Below are 21,283 nucleotides of genomic sequence, written 5' to 3' on the forward strand. Positions count from 1 at the left end.
AGCACCAAAGGGAAGGACAAGAAAGCAACCTGGAATTAAGGAGAAACTTCCTGACAGTGAGGACAATCAACCAGTGTAACAGACTGGACAGGAAAAGAAAAGACTGGACGATCACCTGTCTGAAATGGTGTAGGTTATAAGAGAACCAGTTTGATCTAGTGATAAAGGCACCAGCCTGAAAAGCAGGAGACGATGAGTTCTAGTCCCACCTTATTAATGAAAGCCAGCTGGGTGACTTTGGGACTTCCTCAGCCCAACTCACCTCGCAGAGTTTTTGTTGTGGGGAAAAGAAGAGGAGGAAAGAGTGTGGGATATGTTCGCTGCCTTGAGTTATTTATAACAATAATAAAGGGATATAAATAAATAAGTGATATTCTTTTCCACTTGTTCATAGGCCAATTCAATATACCTCAAGTGGTTTTATACGTAAGTGATTGTTTCTGTTGCCTCACCAGGATCTCAGCAGTTCTGACCTGATCCGGCCTCGGGTCAGCCTGGTGTGTCAAATAGTCCGAGTTGGCCACATGGAGTTGAAAGAGGGCAAGAAGCATACTTGTGGCCTCCGGAGACCTTTTGGAGTAGCAGGTACAAAGGCTGGTTATTGGTTTCTTCCTTTCAAGAAATGTGTGTACTGGAAAATAGCAACTGAAGTCCTGGGTTCAGTTCTTCATCTGGCCATTGGCATGCTGAGGTTCAAGGCGATAAGAAGATGAAGGTGAGATGAAGGCCCTTTCTCTACAGCAGAGTTGAAGTGATCTTCATCTTCCTTGATCCATCAGGAAACAACAGTGACATGAAACTGGCTGTGCTTGTCTTGCTTCTGATTTACCTGTTGCTCATCGTTGCTCATCTGAATTTCCCTCAAGGAAGGGAAGACAAAGATAATTTGGGGGCACTTTGAGGTGGCTTTTAGATGATACCAGAAGTGGGGGAAATACTACTTTGGCCCTGGTGTGTATAAGGACAACTTAAAGTTGCCTTCCTCGTGATCTGTGGGTGGGATCATGAGGATATGGCCAGGGTTTAAAAAATGTAGTTAGGTTAAGTAAGCAAATTACTGCTGTCCTAATAGTTATTATTTCCTATGTCCTGTAAAACAAGGCTCTCCAATCTTGGCAACTTTTAAGACTATGGATTCAACTCCCAGAATTCCCCAGACAGGATGTGCTGGCTGGGGAATTCTGGGAACTGAAGTCCACGAGTCTTAAAATTGCCAAGGCTGAAGACCCCTGTCTTAAAAGTATTTTGGGGGCCAAAAAGAGAAATAGTGTAAGCAGGAACCTACTTTGTAAGGCCATTCCAAATATAAATGTGGTAGTATGCCCGTAATAAAAGATGTGAAGTCATTGTTCCAGAATACTTTATTCTAAATCTTTCATGCTAGGAGAAGACCTTGAAGTTTGTAGATCATCTGGATCTATCTTTTTTGTAACTGACCAAGAGAACAGATCAATTTTTGTGGAGGTTGTCTTTTGGTTTGGTTTTTCTGTTCCCCATGTAAAGTTGCTACTGTGAGATTGGAGGCCAGGTTAATCATTTAAACAAAAAAGGAAGGAACCAACCAGTAGAGCATGCTCAATACTTTGTGTAAATTATTTCCAAAGCATTTCATAGGTAGTTATATCTGTTTCATGATTGATAGATGTTCAACCAACCAATGTTTCCTGAGTTTGGTTTAAATCTTGCTTTAAACTAGCTTTTGTGATCTTACACACATTAGAGCTTTAGAATTCCTAGCCAACATGGCCTTTGATAATGTTGATGGGATTTCTGGAAATTGATGAACCAGTACATTTGGAAGGCATGAGTTTTCACAGGTTTGAAATTTATATAAAAAGTTCCCAACCTATGAAGACATTTTTGTTGTAATCAGTAAACTACTATTTTTTTCCCCTTAGTGATGGACATTACAGATATCATTCATGGGAAGGTGGATGATGAAGAGAAGCAGCATTTTGTTCCCTTTCAGCAGTAAGTAGTTAAAGTTAAAAAAAAAAGAATGCACAATTTTGGGGGAGCTCATGGTCATGTACATATGCTTTCCAGAAAGTGGAGAGGTCCAAGACAAAGGTGGGATAAGCTAAGACAAAGTCTGTAAATTAAATTGCAGCAGTGAATGTGATTCATCAGAAGTGATTTCAGTGAGCTTCTGCCACAGGTCTATACAGAGTCACTTCCTTCATTGATTGGAATTACATTTGATCAGAATTCTCAGCATGGAAAGAGCTGTAGTTTAGTATTCAGACCAGCATGCATACAAGTTGTGTTTAGACCTTCCCTGCATGGCATAGGACTAAAATAAATAGGGATAAAATAATGCAGGGGTTGCATGTGCAGAGACACAGGAAGTGGCACACAAGTAGTTACAGTTCTGTCCCTACCCCCAATATGGTTTTCATCCTCAGCCATTCATATGAATGAACAAATTATGCTTGTTACAAGACCAGAAATTTTGCCCAATCAGCTTGAAGTCAACAGAGATCTACCAACTATTCTTATTCTACTTCATTCGGTCCCTGCAGCATTTGAATTATGTATGTATGTATGGATGGATGGATGGTTGGATGGATGGATGGATGGATGGATGGTGTGCCATCAATTCATTGTTTTACTCTAAGTGACCACATTGATCGGGTCAGAAAGGAAGATCAGTTCCGAACCTGGTCTTTCAGATCTTCCTCCTGCAAGAAGAATCTTCTTATTTTTTTATTCATAATCCAATAATGTTGACAATCTGGAAATGTACCTCTTCTTTTTCTCCTTTCCTCTTCAGGATTGCCATGGAAACATACATCAGGCAACGGCAGTTAATCATGGCACCTTTAATGACATCTCATGTGATTGGAGAGAATGAGCCCCTCACATCAGTCTTCAACAAAGTTATTGCAGCCAAGGAAGTGAATCATAAAGGGCAAGGTACACATTGGAAAGATAGCTCCTGGAAGCATTGGGAAGAGGAGAGTGATGGAGAGAGAGAGGGAGGGAGGGAGGGGCAAAAGGAAGGAGAGACATTCCTTTCAGGTGAAAACTCATTCATGGTTTTGGATGGTTCACTGGTCAAGGACATTGACATGGGCTCCTTCCTGCAAGGCTGCTCAGAAAATCTTTCATCTATTTGATTCAGTTTTCCTGATAAATGGGGAGAGCCAGACAAATTTAGCTGGTACACTGATGATGTGTAGGTAACAAAGTACAATAAAATTATGTCAGCGGGCAATTGCAAGAGGGGTTGGAAGTATGGCATGAAAGAAACAATGCTCTCAAAGGAATAGAAATGGGAAAAGAGATCTCTAAATCAATCCTGCTTGGTATGAGCAAGAAGGACCAAAAAAAAATGCCATTAAATCCCCAGGAGTCAAAATAAAACATGGAGGAGCCTGCCTGGTTATGTATGTTGCCATCCTGTAAAGTTCAACATCTACCAACTCGGTGTTTCTCATACTGGCTCTCTTCTGCGCATAGATTATGCTGTTTGTGATACGTAAACACTCATTTTCATCTTTATACTGTACTTTGAAAATCCTAAGAACAATAATTAAGTACAGACCCCATTGGAACCATTTTCAAACTACAGGACTGAATTTGTTGCTGAGGTAAAAAAAGGTCAAATCATGCCCTGTGAAAATTGCCACACTCCTGCTAAAACATTTGCAAATATGTTGTACACGTGTGCTGGGAACGCCTTAAACACCACACTATTTTCTATAGAAACAACCCCAATGCTTATTATTCACCCCAAAATGGAAATGGAAGAATAAAGCTCTAATAAACAACAAAAAAAAGACCTTTGTGTTTTAACCTGCAACTCATTTGGGAGATCACAATTCTATTTCCTTATCAAATCTGCACGGATTGCGACTTTTTTCCAAATAGCACTAAGGCTGCTTTTTTTTCTATTCTTTGCTCTCCGTCCCCTTTTAGGCCTCTGGGTTTCTCTGAAACTGCTGCCTGGTGATTTAGCTCAGGTTCAGAAGGATTTTTCTCATCTCATTGACAGATCAACAGCTGTTGCCCGCAAAATGGGATTCCCAGAGATTATATTGCCTGGTGAGTAATTTTGCATCAAGGAAGGAGAAAAATGAGATTACATCTTTCTTTCTTCTTTTTTTTTTGGAGGAATAATTGAGTCCAGATGTCCTCCAAATGGTGGGCAATTCCCGGAGAAAAGAGTCAGGCCGTATTCTAATTGTGAGAATCCTTGGTGCTACTCTTGAGTTTGGTGGTTTTCTTGCCAATGTTTCAGTACCAACTTCAGGTAACATCTGGAGTTCTAGAAGGCTTCAAGCACTTGTGAAGTTCCCTAGTTTGGTAATGAAACACATCTGCAAGAAAACCACAAGCCGAGAGGGTACTAAGAACCTCACAGTTCAACCCTGATCTACAAATACTATTTTCTACCTGTATTCTAATTTCCAAGTTGGACAAAATAATGCTCTTATAATTCTGTTTTAATTGCAGGTGAAGTTCGGAATGATATCTACGTCACTCTGTTGAATGGAGAGTTTGACAAAGGCAAAAAGAAGACTCCTAAGAATGTTGAGGTTACTATGTCTGTTCATGATGAAGATGGAAACATTTTAGAGGTAGGAAGGGGTTTCCAGAATAGTCAGTTGGAGATTAAACCAAAGAAATCCATAGATGTTCTGTACCTCTACCCAAATGACTTTCCAGAAAGCCCTTCCAATCCTTGTGACCATCTACAAAATCCTTAAAATGTGGATTTTTCAGCCGGCCTGGGATGGTCTGGTAACAGAGACCCAATGCACTGGCTGAATCATGTATGATATTCTGATGCATTCCCTCTCGTGGTCTTTTTTTTAAAATTTCTATTTATCTGTGCCTTGTAGAATGTTTTCATTGTTGGTTTTACTCACACCCTGGACGGTATCTCTTTACTCTCCTACCATCCGGTAGGAGATATAGGAATATAGCCAGCCGTACCAACAGGCTGAAAAATAGCTTTTATCCGTGGGCTGTTAGGCTTTTAAATGGGACATAATCTTATGCAGAATTGACTTGGGAGGCCGGTGTGTGGTGTAGTTGGTTTGCATAGTGTGGTGGGATGGAGGGTTTTTGTCACTGTGTGTTAGGGGGAGAGAGCACGGGGGGAGGCTCAGCTAATCTCAATGTACACATGTTGTACTCTGACAATAAAGGTTTATTTATTTATTATTTATTTATTTATTTATTTTATTGTATGCTGCCCAGAGTCACTTTGTGTGAGACAGGTAGTCATATAAATTGGACAAACAAATGGGAAAAAAAACAAATATTGTGCAGGAACTTCTACAAGCGGATGCTTTGATCATCTAATAAAATACTTTCACTCACAGAATGCATGCTTTAACTCTCGTTTCTCCCACCCCTGGATAATCTCTGGTGTATGGACTTGAGTTCATTAACTTAGCAGTTTGTGGTGTTGTATTTTTTTTCTTTCTTCCCCCTGTTTGTAGCTGCATTCGAAATAATAAGCACCAATAAAACAGGTGAAAGTTAATATGCTGTCATTTCTGTGTGACATATCTTAGTTTTGATGGAAGACAACCTTCAGAGGTTGAATTTTGTGGGGTCCTTGGTGCTCTCTGAGCTTGGTGGTTTTCTTGCAGACATTTCAATTACCAAACTTGGTAACATCTTCATACCTAGTTTAGTCATGAAATGTCTGCAAGAAAACCACCAAGCTCAGAGAGCACCAAGGACCGTATACATTAGTTTGAAAGGACTTTGAAAATTTGTGGAATATTTTGGCCCTCTTTGGAAGTTATGTGAAAAGTAGTTTTATAACTGAATGCTTTTCTCTCCCATCATTGATTAAGTCTCATTTTCTGTCATTTGTTCCTTTTTGCTTTTTGTTTTGGATGTACTCCAAAGAAAGCTATCCATCCAGGTGCCGGTTACGAAGGTATTTCAGAATACAAATCAGTTGTCTACTACCAAGTCAAGCAACCTTGCTGGTATGAAACTGTAAAGGTGAGATTATCTAATGGGAAATTGACTTGGTTAGGATACTGTACATCCTTATGTTGTTATAGAGGTGAGATATATATCTCATATACAGTTAGCAACCTCAATTATCTTAATGTGGGTTCTTGTGCAGCTAAACAAACAACATTTAGAAGTAAGGGCTTGGGGGAGTCCAAATATTTGGAAAAATACAACAAAGTCTTTTTAAAAATATATAAAAGAGAGAGAAGCAGCTTGCAAGCATGTTCAGTGGCCATTGGAACATTAATCAATTAAAAAAAGTGACTTTGGGGTTGTTTTTCTGCTGTGGTAAAAATTAATTCTCCCTAACTTGTTCTTCTGTTTATATCCCATAAGTTTTGTAACGGAAGAACAAGTGTTTCCTGAATTCCTTTTGTTAAAAAGACTATGACTAAAAAAAATGGTTGCGGTCAAGTCATTTCTATAAAATTATTACTCATTTTCTTGCAACATACAGGTCTCCATAGAAATAAAAGAAGTTGGTCGCTACCATTTAAGGTTTACTTTCCGTCACCGTTCATCACAGGAATGTAAGCATGAAACAGTGACAATGTCCTTTTGATTTACTAGCACAAAAGGGTTTGGAGGGAAGGGAAAAGGGAAGAATAGATTATGGGTTTGGGATTATTTTTTACCTTTCCACGCCAAATTGTACTTTTCTGAATCATTTGTTTGCAAAAGTTTATGGAGATTGTCAGTCATCCAGGTGTTCTGTACCAGCCTGCTACCGGCCCTGCAGAAAAGGCAGGGACAACCCCTTTTACAAGAAGGCAAGAGGCTGGAATTAAGCCTGCCAAATTTATTAACATAAAAACATAGAGCAAAGAGAGCAAACATGAACCATGAAACAGGAGCTTTTCAAGCGGTTGCCTTCAGCAAACCAGCCCTCCCACGCATTCCCCTTTTATACAGTTCAGGGCGTGGCTTCTCTCTGCCTCCTTCCGAGGTGCCCCATTGCCTTCCTCTGTTTACTCCTGATTGACTGCCTCCTGCGTCGGGCGTCCTTGAACAGGGCCAGCTGTGGGTCATCTTCATCCACGCTGTCAGGCTCACACAGCTGGGTCTCCGTCGTGACCAGGTGGGAGGGGCCTGGCTGAGGGCTCTGCGGAGCCTCAAGGCCATCATCATCAAGCTCTTCAACACCCCCCTCCTCCTCCTCTGAGTCGTCCGACCCAACTGCCGAACCCACAGGCTGACCCTGAATCACAACACCAGGTCATGGTTGTCCCAAAGGTGCTTTTCCAAAAGGCAACTGGACTTTCTTGGGGTTTTTTCCCCCTTGAAAATGTTTTGCTTTTTATCCAAGAAGCTTCTATAATTCTGAGAACTGAAGAAGCTTCTTGGATGAGAAGCAAAATGTTTTCAAGGAAAAAAAAAAGAAAGTCCAGTTGCGTTTTGGAAAAGCACCTATGGGACATTCATTTACAAATAAACTCTTTATTTAACAAAAGCAGCACCCTAATTTGGCTCCTTGTGTGTGCACAACTTTGTTAAATCCTGAGATGATATCAGGACATTCTTTAAAAAAACCCAAATAATTTTGTATCTCAATTTTGATTAAAAGAAGAAAATTGCAATTTCCAAACACTTATGGTGTGAAATTGCATTTGGCTGTTCTTTTTGAAATCCCTTAAATCAGCTAAGGGCTCCAAAGATGCTGAGCCTATTTTTATCAAAACTGTCTTTGAATAGAAGCCTTACAGCATCATCCCTTCTATTTTTGGCATTCAAATTGCAAACACCTTTCCTTGGTGCAACCAAAATAGTATTTATCCACACAGGAGAGAAGTATTTAGAGGTTTGGATAAATAAACATCATATCAGAAAAAGCAATAATCCAGTGAGACGAGGATATCCACTAGCCACAATTGCTACTCTGAGCTCCTGCACAAAAGGGAAAAAAAATCTAAATTAAATAAATAAAAGGTAAAGGAATCCCTGAGGTTACTCAGCTAGTCATTGCCGATTTTAGCGGGGTGATGCTCATCTCCATTTCAGGGCCATTGAGACAGCGCTGCCCAAAGACCTTTCTGCAGTCATGTGGTCAACATGACATCAACGGAACATTGTTACCTTCCCACCATAGTGATACCTATTTATCTACTTGCATTTGCATGCTTTTGAATTGCTAGGTTGGCAGGAGCTGGAGCGAGGACGGGAGCTCACCTGTCATGTGATGCTCAGGTCTCGAACCAGAGCTGCCGGCTTTCCTGCCAACAACCCAGCATGTTAACCACTGAGTCACCATGTCATTCCTAAATTAAATAAATACAGATGCATAAATGTTTATGATGAGTTTTGCAAAGAGACAGTGCAAAAGCATTTTAGAAATTACCTAAACTGCAGCAGACTACAATACGGTTTTGTAGCTTCATGTAGAGGAAAATATAATCCTCACCACTGCCCTAATGCCTTTTGTACGTGAGAAAATATCGGCCATAAAATTGTCGGGTGCATTATATAGTGGGAGGGGGGGGAAGCACTAGCAGGAGATTTCTACTAATGTTTGTTTCTCTGTAGCAAGAGATAAATCCGAACGGGCTTTTGGGACGGCCTTTCTGAAGCTGATGAATGTAGATGGTACCACTCTGCAGGATGGCAGGCATAATTTAATAGTCTACAAGGTATGGTTCTATTTGTTTATTTACTTGCTTACTTATTTTAGAAGATCTTGATTCTTTGATCCATTCAAACCTCTTTATGAGAGACAGGCTGCCCTACAAAATAGCCAGCACCTGGGCTGCTGATACCCTATCCATTTAAGACCTCTTCCTAGACAGTCCAACAAAGTGTGGCTATAAAAATTGAGCAGGGAGGCAGCTGGGTATGGCAGTGTTGTTGTGATGGTGTTAGGGTTTGGGAGAGTGAGCAGGAGGTGTGTATGTGTTCATAAAATAGCTTGAAGCAGCCTAACAGGAGATAGAAAGAGAAACTACCCTCCAACAGTAGGATTCATAAGAAGTAGTAGTTGGAGGAGTAACTGCTGGTGTAGTAAGAATGAGAAAGAGTGGAGTAGTGAACAGTATGTACTCGTCTCGAGTACGTGTGTGTGTGTGTGTGTGTGTGTGTGTGTGTGTGTTGTGTTATGACCCATGTGTTTGTGTTGGTTCTCTTGAGTTTCAGGGCCCCTGGATTGGGTATACGTAAAAGAAACCATGACACTCTTTCTTACATTGTTCTGCCTTAGAACAAACTGTTGATGCTGGATTATTAATGATTAATACCCAATACTGTTAATAATTAATACTGTTTTTGGTGTCCCTTGTTTCCTGTTGTCAGGGTGAGAACAAAAAAATGGAAGATGCTAAGTTTTACTTGACACTTCCCAGCACCAAGATGGAGGCAGAAGACAGAGATGTAGTTGCATCCAAGCAACACATGACCAATTTTACTCTCAATAAAGATAGTACCAAGGACAGCTTTCAGATTGCAACACTCATCTGCTCGACAAAACTGACACAGAATGGTAGGTTGAGCTGTGGGCAAATTGGAAAAGTAGTAGGCAGGTTGTGATTGGACAACTTGAACTATCCCATGAAACCACTGGTCATAAAATTGGGTGTAGCCACTGCTCGCTGTATTTTCTGTAATTCTGCCCATACGACTTTCGAAGCAGTGACCACCACTGCACCTTGTGGCAGCTAATTTAATTTTTAGTGTTGTGCTGTGCAATGATCTCCTTTTTGTTAGTCTAGAAGGATAGCAAAGGACTTTTTGTTAGTCCTTTAAGATTATTGAATAATCCCTGTTTAAATTATAGACACACAGGGAATTTTGCAGAAATTGTACCACCATCAGGTTGAGGGCTATGTACAGCATTCCTAGCTTGGCCAAGGCATCCCTAATTTTCATTTTCCAGCATGTTATAAAGCATAGGATGTTGCAAAGAGACTGTCTTGGAGCACTTTTTTACTTCTTTCTTATTCAGAAAGAGGGAAGAATCCATTGCAGTTTGTAAGATATTCAGCTATGTCTATCTTCTGAGTATATACCAAAAGTCTGTGTCACTCTTTGTCTTCTGAGACTTGACTTAATCTTCCCTGGTTACCCTCATGCCTATCCTCTCAATCCCCCCAAACCTGGAAACTTGCTTGTTCTAAAACAATCCAAAGGGATGATTTTCAGAAAAGCAAATTCTCATTTCCAGTACTAAAATACGTATGTCTTTTCCAAAAATGCTGTTCAATGTGAGAAAACAAGTCTCTTGTGGGTACTTCTTATTAAATAAGATCATTGCTGGAACTCAGATACCTATTGCTTATTGTGGTCTGACTTTTTACTCCTTTGTTTTTGACAGTTGACTTGCTAGGATTGTTGAATTGGCGTTCAAACTCTCAGAATATAGGACACAACCTGAAGAAGCTGATGGACGTGGAAGGAGGAGAAATTGTTAAGGTACAAAGGGGCCACACGGGAGCAAACCTTTCGGATGGGCAAGTCTGTAAGGACCAGGGCCCCATTTAACATATTTTGGGAGCACAAGAGGAAACTAAGTACTCTCTTGGTTTGGAGGAGAAATGTAGTATTTTTCTTGGCCAAGCCTATTTTCATCCCACAAATTTTATCTGTGTTGCTAGTATCAAAACACCAGACTTTTTTTTTTTAGTATTGATGTGAAGTTTCTCTAAGAACAATCATGACTGGAAAAAAAGGCAAAGAACAATACTCCCTGTACTCAAATTAATAAAATTGATTAGGAAAAAGATTGAAGAGATAAGGCAAGAATTCCAGCAGGTAACTTGCATCTTTTCTTTATCTTCATCTTCCTTCTTATTCCTTTTTCTAGTTTCTGCAAGATACACTTGATGCGCTATTCACTATAATGATGGAGATGTCTGACAATGAGTCCTACGATTTTCTTGTATTTGATGCATTGGTAAGTTTCCCATCTATCTGGATGCCTCTCACCATGTCTTTATTAACCAATAGTAGCGTAGTGTAGATTCAGACATTTGGCCTAATCCCTTTCCTTATCATCCCCGAAATTAAGTGTTTGCTTTAACAGGTACTTTATTTTTATTGATGTTTTTCATTGATAGACAATCAAGGCCACTACACATCAGGTTTTTCCCTAATTTTAGGCCGTGAAAACAAATTTGCCATTGAAAGAAACGATCTGAGATGGAATTGATAGGCAGAGAGATGAGGCCAAAAGAATCTAGAGCTCATTTGTTCAAATCCAATATCCCAGCCACTTCACTTACACTTCCCATCTCAGTGTTTCTCACTCTTAAGATGTGTGGCCTTCAACTCCCAGAATTTCCTAGCTAACCTGGTTTAGGTTGAAAAAGTTCTATTAATTTGACCCAATCTCTGAATTTTTATGCATCCTCAAGTGAACAATTAAGAGACTTTAGTATTATGTGTATTTGAACCACCTATCAGTAATTTGAGGATGGATTTATGAAGGACATCACTAACAAATCAGGAACTTATACTTTCTTGAGCTACAATGTGGGGCCAATCCGTTCCACCCTCACCCATATAAGCTGCCTGGAGAAAAGGTGGGATATATAAAAGGTTGCCCTCCGGGTGAGATTCAAGGTGCTGGTGATGACCTATAAAGCCCTAAATGGCGAGGGTCCGGGATATTTGAGGGAACATCTGCTGCCAGCATCAAGCTCCCTTCGTCCAGTGCGCTCCCACAGGGAGGGTCTTCTCAGGGTGCCGCCGGTTAAAGATTGCCGGCAGGTAACACCCAGGGATAGGGCCTTCTCAGTGGGGGAGCCTGCCCTTTGGAACCAGCTGCCAGTGGAGCTTAGGACTGCCCCCGACCTCCGTTCATTCCGCCGGGACCTGAAGACCTGGCTCTTCGAGCTCTCTGGCCCAGGCTGAGAATTTTTTAATTTTTAATTTTAACTGGGTTTTTATTTTTCTCAGGGTTTCATTTAATCTTTTTTTAATTTGTTTTAACTTTTGTATTGGTTTTCTTTTAAATACCCTGTAAACCGCCCAGAGTCCTTCAGGAAAGGGCGGTATATAAATCTAAATAAATAAATAAATAAAATCTAGATGATGGTGATGATGATGATGCACAATCATGAAAGTATAGTAAAAAAAATGGATAGATTAAACTCTCAAAGAATATTATTATCCAGCTGCTTCAAGCAGTTTAGAAAGGAGGAAAGAGAGAAACCAAAATCAAATATAGCATGCCTATTTTGCTAGGTCAAATCATTGACCTAGCAAAATAGGACGGCGCCCGATCTGCGCTCCTTTCGCCGCGATCTGAAAACATACTTGTTCGAGCAAGCCGGCCTGGCGTGAGGGGGATTGGTGGTTTTTTTTGTTTTTTTTTTTTTTTTTTTTTTTTTAAATCATTTTTTTATTGGGGTTTTTACTATGTATTAATTGTATTTTAATCGGGCATGTATTTAATTATCTTTTAATTTTTGTACATTTCTGTGTTTTATTCTTGCCCTGTACACCGCCCTGAGTCCTCAGGGAGAAGGGCGGTATAGAAATATTAATAAATTAAATTAAAATTAAATTTATGAATTTTAAAACAAAATTTCTTGTTTTAATTAGGTATTTATTATTTCCCTGATTGGAGATATCAAGTTTCAGCATTTTAATCCAGTACTGGAAACCTACATTTATAAACACTTTAGCGCCACCTTGGCCTATGTGTAAGTATAGTGTTTCGTGAATGGCTATATTTCGTACCCCAGCTAGAGTCATTTGGTGCTTACCATTCTTCTAGGCTCTTGATAAATAAGTTATAATGTTCTTACAGGTGAAGGTTCTGTTACAAATGCATTCACACTGAATGCAAAGTAATCTTACTTACAGTGAGCAAACCACTTTTGTTCAAATTCTTCTGATCCTTGTATCCCCCACTTTGCATGCCCTTTGGGATAGAAAGGTAAGAAAGAGAATAAATCCCCAAAGTAAAGAAATGATGGAAGTACAAGCATTACTTTGCGGCACCCTTGCTTCATGACTTTTTGAAGACCTGCACCCTGTGAAAAGCACTCCCCAAAAAGCTTGATTCTCCCTCTGGCAAATAAATATTTGTTGATGTTCTAGTTTGAGTTCCATGTGGTGACTTGCCTGCCTGGTGAGAAGATTGTGATTATTCGCCTGCAATCTATCTAGTCTTGTAGGTAAAATGGACCCAGGGCAGTGGTGGGATTCAGCTGTTTTGCACCACTTCGGCAGAACTGGTAGCTAATTTTTTTTGTTGCCCAGGCCCAGAATGGACTTCCGGAAGTGGCATCCACACAGAAGACTGGTTGTTCACATATTTGAATCCCACCACTGGTTCTAGTCCTGTGCTAGGAATGAAAGTCAGCTGGGTGAATTTGGTCCAATCACCAGGAGACTGTGAGTTCTAGTCAGTGGTGGGATTCAGCCATTTTGCACTAGTTCGGCAGAGCCGGTAACTAATTTTTTGTTGCCCAGGCCCAGAATGGACTTCCAGAAGCATCCACACAGAGAACCAGTTGTTCACATATTTGAATCCCACCACTGATCCAGGGTAGTACCAAGGAGGGGAGAAAAAGTAGCTAAATTCTAAACCTGAATTTATAATTTTTTTCTCTCTCTCTCTCTCATTAGAAAACTTACCAAGGTTTTGAATTTCTATGTTGGAAATGCAGATGATTCTACTAAGACAGATTTGCTTTTTGCTGCTCTGAAAGCTTTGAAGTACCTCTTCAGGTTCATAGTACAATCGAGAGTTCTTTACCTAGGGTAAGTGAGAAAACAATAACTTGACAAGCTCCATTCAAGTGTTCCCTTTCAGCTAAGACAACCATTATTAATTTGAATAAAAAGGTAGAAAAGGTTTCCTCTGTCCAGTTGTGTCAGACTCTAGGGGGCGTTGCTCATCTCCGTTTCTTAGCTGAGGGAGCCATCGTTGTCTGAAGATATTTCCATAGTCATGTGGGCAGCATGACTGTACACCAAAGGAGCATGGAATGCTGTTACCTTCCCACCGAAGTGGTACCTATTTATCTACTTGCATTTGCATACTTTCAAACTGCTAGGTGGGCAGGAGCTGGGACAAGAACAGGAGCTCAACCATCACGTGGTGCTTGGGTCTTGAACTGCCAACCTTCCAGTCGACAAGCCCAGAGTCTTAACTGCTAGGCCACTGCACGCACACGCCATTAATTTGGATGCTCTGACTACATTGTGCAAATGGCAAAATGCACGCTGGATCCCTGAAGGACGAGAATTTTGTGCCAAATTTGATTTTACCATTCGTTTTAACAACTTTTCTTATTACCACTATTGCTTTGGGTCTAAAAGTAGGCTGGACAGTGCATGGTTAACATAAAAAAAATGGGAGGCATAGAAAACACAGAATGGTTCAGCATGAATTGGGGTGTTATGAGGGCCAGTCCTATCATTAGTTGCTTAAAACAAGTGATTTTGGCTATCATTGAAAGGGCAGGATTTTATTTAATATATCGCCATTGAATGGCTACAGCTGCAGAGACTGAGGAGGTACTTTAGGGATTTTTTTAAATCACGCTTTCAAATTTCCATCACTTTCAGCCTCAAGATGCTGGCAACTAAAATAAATGAGCAGTGCAGAAATAAATAGCTGTGACCTGAAAGTAGATATTCTTACTCTTAAAATCTGCCAACCTAGGGGTTGGCACATTTATAAATTATAAATGATACTCTATCTCTGTATCAGCATAATTTCCCAAAACATGACTAGAATAAGATCGAATCTGGCATGGAAAGAAACCAGGAAAAGAAGAATCAAGATCAAAAAGTAGACCAGATTAACCTGAAATCTACAAAGGGGGAGGGTTTACACCCACTGTTGCACCCCCAATTCCCTTAGTGCATCCCTATGGAGAAGGCAGTTGAACTGCAGTTCGGATGTTAATAACTGTCCTATTCTAAATCCCATTCCCTCATGTGACCCAGCCTGCCCTATTCTTCCAGGTTCAGTTACACTGAGAAACATTTAACCTCTGCTGGTAAAGGGGTTGAAAGGAATTTCAAAAGCCATGCTCTTCATACTTTCCTTACTTTTTCTTTTTTTGCAGATTTTATGGCAAAAGCGAAGATGGGGATGAGTTTAACAATGCCATTCGCAAGCTATTCCTCTCCTTTAACGTCCTCATGGATAGACCACTTGAAGAAGCTGTCAAAATCAAGGTGGGTCGAAAACCATTTGTCTGAATTTATTCTGGCAGGGATAGCTCTGTTCTTGGGGAGAAGGAAAAGGGGAGATGCTTCAGGCAGCAGGTTGGGATGCATGGAAAAAGAGAACTGGTTTTTGATCGCACTTCCAACTGTTACTGGACATGTTTTTAAACATTTTTGCTAATCTCACTGGTGGTAGGTGCCATCTATAAAACAGTTTATATAAATTTTATTTATAACCAGTTGCCATTGTCACTTTATAATTTATGTCCCAAAGGCTTTGCCATTTTTCTAATTCTACATTGTGCCCAAATTTTTTTTGCCCACGTTATCATTGTTCCTTTCACTTTCGTTCATCTTCCATTTTTAAATTTAATTTTAAAAAATGTACAATTTCTTAATCAAGTCTCAGAATTCTCAGTTGGCAGAACCATACTGCTGGAAGTTATGAGGGTTGAGGTTTCAACATATTTGAGGACACCAGGTTCAGAAAGGCAGGCCCAGGTTTTAGAGAATAGAAACTTTTGAGTTCATAGAATTCTCATCTGGATCCACGTGGTAGAAAAGTTCACACATGTAGATAATCTTCTGTTAAGATCTTTAGCATGAAAAGTCAATTTTAATATGCCTTCCTTTTTGCCTCTTCCAGGGTGCTGCCTTGAAGTATTTGCCAAACATTATTAATGATGTCAAACTAGTCTTTGATCCAGTGGAACTGAGGTACCATATTTCTCACCCTTTATCGATGACAAGTAGATATCAAATTAAATGAGTTGCTGCAAAAAGCTCACAATAATGGTTGCGCCGTATTGCATTTTTCTTTTCTGACTGGAGGGGATTGGCACAAAGTTTTGGAAATGGGAAAATAAGATTAACCCATGATGTTTGGTTAAGGAATCCCTATGAACAAGGGCATCCATGGGGAGAGAAACAAATGACAAGTGCACCATGACATCATGGTGCAAATGATACAACTTACATATTTCGGCCACCAAATGAGAAGAGAGGACTCTTTGGACAAGACCCTGATGTTGGGAAAGATTAAAGGCAAAAGGAGAAGGGGATGGCAGAAGATGAGATGGTTAAATAGTGTCATCAACACAATGAATATGAATTTGGGCAAATGCTGGAGGACAGGGGATCTGGTGTGCTATGGTCCATGAGGTCGCTAAGAGTCAGACTTAGTGACTGAACAACAACAACAACCTATTTACATCAGATATCATGACATCATTACATAATTTCACCGTTTGTGTGACAATACCATGATGCATATGTTATTCCATTACATTACCCTGGAGAGTTATTTTACAGGTGTGTCGGGGGGGCTGCTTTCTAAAACTATTGAGTAAACCAGTTAATTCCAAAATATTAATGGAATAAAGTATTCTTTCGACCCCCTTTCCCTGAATCTATTTCAGTGTCCTTTTTAGCAAATTTATTCAAAGCATCCCTGATAATCAGCTTGTCCGTCAGAAGCTCAATTGTATGACCAAGATTGTGGACAGTGACCTCTTTCGTCAGTCTGGTGAGTTAGGCCTTGTTCTCTTTTTCCTCTTTCTCTCTCGTTCTCATTTTCAGTGTTCCAACGGTGTACTGAACCCACAGAATGCCAATTGCTCTACAAAACTCAGTGGAGCAAGCTCATGTCATAAAGGCATCTTCTACCATGGGCCCTAGATAAGCCAGTGTAGGCAGCCGAAGTCTGTGGCGCTCCTGACTGACAATTGAAGATTGCACTCTTTCCTTGTCTGTTTACCTGGCATTCTAAGTGGTGTAAGTGGAGGAGCAAATATAGCTTTCCATATCATTAGGATGTTCAGAATTACAACTCTGTACCTTTTGGAGATCTACGTTTTTCCTCTATTCCTGAATTAGGGACAAAATGTTGATTCTGTTTTTGGAGGTTTTTTTTTTTAAAGGAAATCAATACTTGACTCATTTCAAGCACAGTCAGATGTGTTGACTCGTTTCTATATTTTTTCTTCATTCTGTGTCCCAGAATGCCGTGACATTCTTCTCCCCCTGCTGGTAGACCAGTTAAGTGGACAACTGGATGATAATTCTCACAAACCGGACCATGAAGCCTGCTCACAGTTGCTTAGCAATATTCTTGAGGTACTTGATCGGAAAGAGGTGGTAAGTACCTGTTTTTTGCTTCCATCCTTCCTCAAGAGTAATACTGCCTACAACTTTGTAGAGCAGCTGCTTTGGAAATTAAAATGAACTGTTGCAGGATGGATGGATGGATGGATGGATGGATGGATGGATGGATGGATGGATGTGGTTTAATTTTAATAAAAACTGAACCAGTCTGTGTTTCTTCCAGATGTATTGCTGACTTCTAGTTTGCAGCTCTAGTCTTTTCAGGTGTATATTTTTCACATCAAAATATACATAAGGTTGACATATTACTTTCCAAGGAAAAGCTATGTCTATGTCATGAAGGGTATTTGATATTTTTAGTCTGTTGCTTCAGCAGGCAGTTTTTATCAGAAGGATAGCACAGATATAAGTGTTTTTAAAAACCCTCTCCGCCACTCCACAATTTTGACTGTCATTGCTTCTCTCTCTTTTTTAATTTCAGCATTTACAAAAAAAATCAATTCAAGAAACATAAAGCTTTCTCATGTAACAGATAGTTTAGATATGATGTTTTGAGGCAGGCTTTTGAACTCTGAAAATTGTACGGAACTGAAAATTGAAAGAGGACTCTGTTAAAAAATTTAGTAGCAAGGGGAAGGTTAGACAAGATGGCAAACAGCTGGAATATGTTTACATATAATCATACAATTATATATCTTCTCTCACTGTGTAGCTCCCTAGTCAATGCAGTGTGGGGGGGAAGTCTATAGAATATTCAGAAAAGACAAAAATAACCAAAATTAAGCATAGAGTAATTTGGTCTCAGTGACACCACAAGAGTTTTATAGGCTATCCTGGGGAAAAATCTTGTTCTGAACAGAATTCATCATGGAATAGAGAAGGATTTGTTTGCCAAATTGGGAATGGCAAAGAAAGAGACATACAGAGAAGGGAATTTCTCCCTTGCCTTTTCAATCTAATTGCATAAAATGTGGGGGGTAATCTTGCAGCCCTAGAACTTTGACAGAACCTCTTGTGACAAGGTTGTCAAAATCCTTGTGATAGGATCCCATCTCCCTTGCTTTCCATTTCTTTGGTTCCTTCAGGGTCCAACGGCAGATCACATCCAGTTGATAATGGAGCGACTTCTGAGGAGGATAAACCGGACCGTGATTGGAATGGGAAGACAATCTACTCACATTGTGAGAGCAACTTCCTACATTCTTCTGTGCTCGATTTATTGTCTCACGACTTTGGGGGTACATGTCCCTTGTTTGGAGACTTCTCATTGGAGTCCACCCATAGATTCTTCAGATGAGCTGGCACATTAGAGAGGGGTCTTTCTTCCACCCCTTGACACTTGATGGTCAATGTATCAAATGGCACAGAGGCATTGCCTTTTCCCCAGGCCTAAACATGAGGATTTTTTTACATAGACCAGAGATGGAAGACCTTCTTTATCTCATCTTCTTCCTTCAGTGCCTGGAGGCAACAGAAGGGAAGATAGACACTGTCATCACATTTCTGGAACGAGCGGGACCAAAATCCTGTGTTTTTTTTCCTTTTGTTGGAAAAACAAAAGTTAGAAAATAATTGTAACTTTTTTTTAAAAAAAAGAATATATTGATATATAGGGTCAGCTACTAGAGTCCCAGCAGTGTCAATCTGCCGGCCTGCGGGCTGGATGCGTCATCCCAAAACCACACCCACTCTATTGCCGGCAATCGAGAAAAAGCTACGATACGTTGCGCGACATCACATGAGGTCACGGGTTTAACAAGTCTGTACTAGACAGTTGTAGTTGAATATTTTATAGCTGAATATTTTGTCTCCTACCCAAGCATGTCTTCTGTGGGCATTAAACACTAACCTCTCAAGACTGATTATCTTATAAATCACTAAAGATCTCTGGTGGGCCACCTTGTCCCCATCCTAAATTTCAAAAGGGCCAACTAGTTGCCTTTTAAGAAACCCACAAGAAAAATCTTAAAGTATACATCTTCTCCAAGGTTCATGAATGTATTTATTTAGCATATTCCATAACATACATGGACTTACAATATATTTAAGGCTCATGGAAAGCATAACTAAAAAAGGATGTTTTTTTCCCCCATCTTGTTTCCAGGGTAGCTTTGTATCCTGCATGACAGCCATCTTAAGAAAAGCATAACTAAAAAAGGATGTTTTTTCCCCCATCTTGTTTCCAGGGTAGCTTTGTATCCTGCATGACAGCCATCTTAAGACAGATGGATGATTCCCATTATAATTACTACATCAGCACTTTCAAAACCAGACAGGATCTTATTGTAAGTCTGATTGAAATTTTTATTATTAGGGTTCGTCGTACAATCAGCCAGATGTTCAAACTGGATTTGCCATTTTTATCCACCTATTGAGTCCTTCCCAAGGACCTGGGATAGGCAGATGCTGCTTGACAGTGTTAAAATAACATCAGAGAATGAAACCTGTTCCAAGTGAAGCTGCTTTTTGCTGTTGACTGATGGTGATTTTGTCAATGCTGATGGCATTTAAGTGGTGCTTCAGATGGTTTGGGATCGAATCCAAGGTGCCTAATTACTATTGGTGCTTTCTTTATTATGATTATTAGCATTTGTTTATTTTTGGTCATATAGACAGTAGACAGGCATGTTTATGATATGAATCCCAAAGAGCAGAAAAACTCTTGAATGCATCATCTTAGGAAGTTCAGATTCAGTTGCAAAACAAAGTCCTCTCTGGTTGCTTGCATTGCTTCATATGTAATGAGAAATCCTTAATTCCATCTCAAAAGGATCCAAAAAGGAGGGCTACAAGGTGGGTCTTTCTCCTACATTGAGTTGAACTGCTATCTGCCACTCTTGGATTTGCCGGAAACTATATACTGTCATGAAATCCGTTCCCTGCATTTCTGATCCTTTATCTCCTTCTGTTCGTTGACATTGTAGTTCCCTAATTTATCTCCAAGGCGATTGCGAAGAAAGCCTAGCAGATTTTGAGATAACTTGAGTTCTGCCCTTGGATGATTAACACCAGTATAGCTAAGGACAGTTTAGGATTGTCTTGCTCAGTGCTTTTTTTTGGGGGGGGGTGGTGGAAAGGTGCCTGAATTCATGCACAGCTCCGGCTCCGGCTCCAGTCGAAACCCTTTACGGAACGAGGCCTTTTGCAAGCCTCCGGAGTTCATATCCATGGCCGCAGAGCAATTTTGCACCCCCCCTCCCCCCCAGTGGCCTGATCCGGGCTCCTGAGGCCTTTTACAAGCCTCCGGAGCTGATATCCATGGCCACAGAGCAATTTTGCGCCCGCCCCCAGAGGCCTGATCCGGGCTCCAGAGGCCTTTTCCAGGCTTGCAAAAGGCCTCCAGATCCTAGATCGGCCGTGGGGGGAGGGTACAAAATCACTCTGCAGCCATTGATCTGGGTGGCAGAGGCTTTTTCCAGGCCTCCGGAGCTTGGATTGGGCTGCTGAGGGTCCCCAAAATCGCTATGCAGCCATACCTGTACTCCTGCTGGCAGCTTAGAAGGAACGGGTTCTTCCATTCAAAAAAAAAGGTGCCGGAAGCCCATTCTATGACAAAAAAGGCCCTGATATTGGTTATATGTTGGGAATGAAATGAAGGCAGAGAAACATAGGAGAAAAATGACTGAATGGAAGTAGTGCATCCCCAGGGCATGTATGAGCCTTGATTAGGGGCAAATCTTATAGAAGAGCAGTTGTAGACCTCCACAACAGTCAAATGGAGCCCTGGTGGCACAGTGGTTAGAATGCAGTACTGCAGGCTGTTGGAATAGATTTATGAATCTGATGTAATCCAGATGTCCTTTGTTACTTCAGGGTGGTGGCCCACTGGCAGAACACCAACTTTATATGCAGGTTCAGTTCCTAGTGCTTCTGGTTGAAAGTGATGAGATGGATTCCTTCCCTCAGTCTATTCCTATTGCAATCAGAACTTTAAGCACTGGGTGTGCTCAGTTGGGTGGGGGGGGTGGTCTTTCTTCCTCCTTATTCTGCTCTTGGGGATACTGTGAATCTGCATTTGGCTGACTTGAGGCTTGAATAACTAAGGCCAATTTTGTAACAGGGAAGAATTTGTAACCATTGC

General features: G+C 40.5%; 1 protein-coding gene across 1 annotated transcript in view; it reads left to right on the forward strand.

Annotated features, from left to right (window-relative positions):
- Window positions 1-21,283, forward strand: part of DOCK5 (dedicator of cytokinesis 5) — a 109,981-nt gene that overhangs the window by 47,545 nt on the left and 41,153 nt on the right. The window contains exons 10-28 of the mRNA XM_083368543.1: window positions 456-585; window positions 1,899-1,971; window positions 2,774-2,916; window positions 3,922-4,047; window positions 4,459-4,583; window positions 5,872-5,970; window positions 6,443-6,515; window positions 8,506-8,609; window positions 9,265-9,451; window positions 10,283-10,380; window positions 10,772-10,861; window positions 12,514-12,614; window positions 13,546-13,680; window positions 14,997-15,108; window positions 15,746-15,816; window positions 16,518-16,624; window positions 17,099-17,235; window positions 18,288-18,383; window positions 19,389-19,487. Coding sequence (XP_083224669.1) covers window positions 456-585; window positions 1,899-1,971; window positions 2,774-2,916; window positions 3,922-4,047; window positions 4,459-4,583; window positions 5,872-5,970; window positions 6,443-6,515; window positions 8,506-8,609; window positions 9,265-9,451; window positions 10,283-10,380; window positions 10,772-10,861; window positions 12,514-12,614; window positions 13,546-13,680; window positions 14,997-15,108; window positions 15,746-15,816; window positions 16,518-16,624; window positions 17,099-17,235; window positions 18,288-18,383; window positions 19,389-19,487 — 2,106 coding nt within the window. The remainder of the gene's footprint in view (window positions 1-455; window positions 586-1,898; window positions 1,972-2,773; window positions 2,917-3,921; window positions 4,048-4,458; window positions 4,584-5,871; window positions 5,971-6,442; window positions 6,516-8,505; window positions 8,610-9,264; window positions 9,452-10,282; window positions 10,381-10,771; window positions 10,862-12,513; window positions 12,615-13,545; window positions 13,681-14,996; window positions 15,109-15,745; window positions 15,817-16,517; window positions 16,625-17,098; window positions 17,236-18,287; window positions 18,384-19,388; window positions 19,488-21,283) is intronic.

This window comes from Vipera ursinii (assembly GCF_947247035.1).
Source record: "Vipera ursinii genome assembly, chromosome: 8".
In the NCBI taxonomy this organism is placed as follows: domain Eukaryota; kingdom Metazoa; phylum Chordata; class Lepidosauria; order Squamata; family Viperidae; genus Vipera; species Vipera ursinii.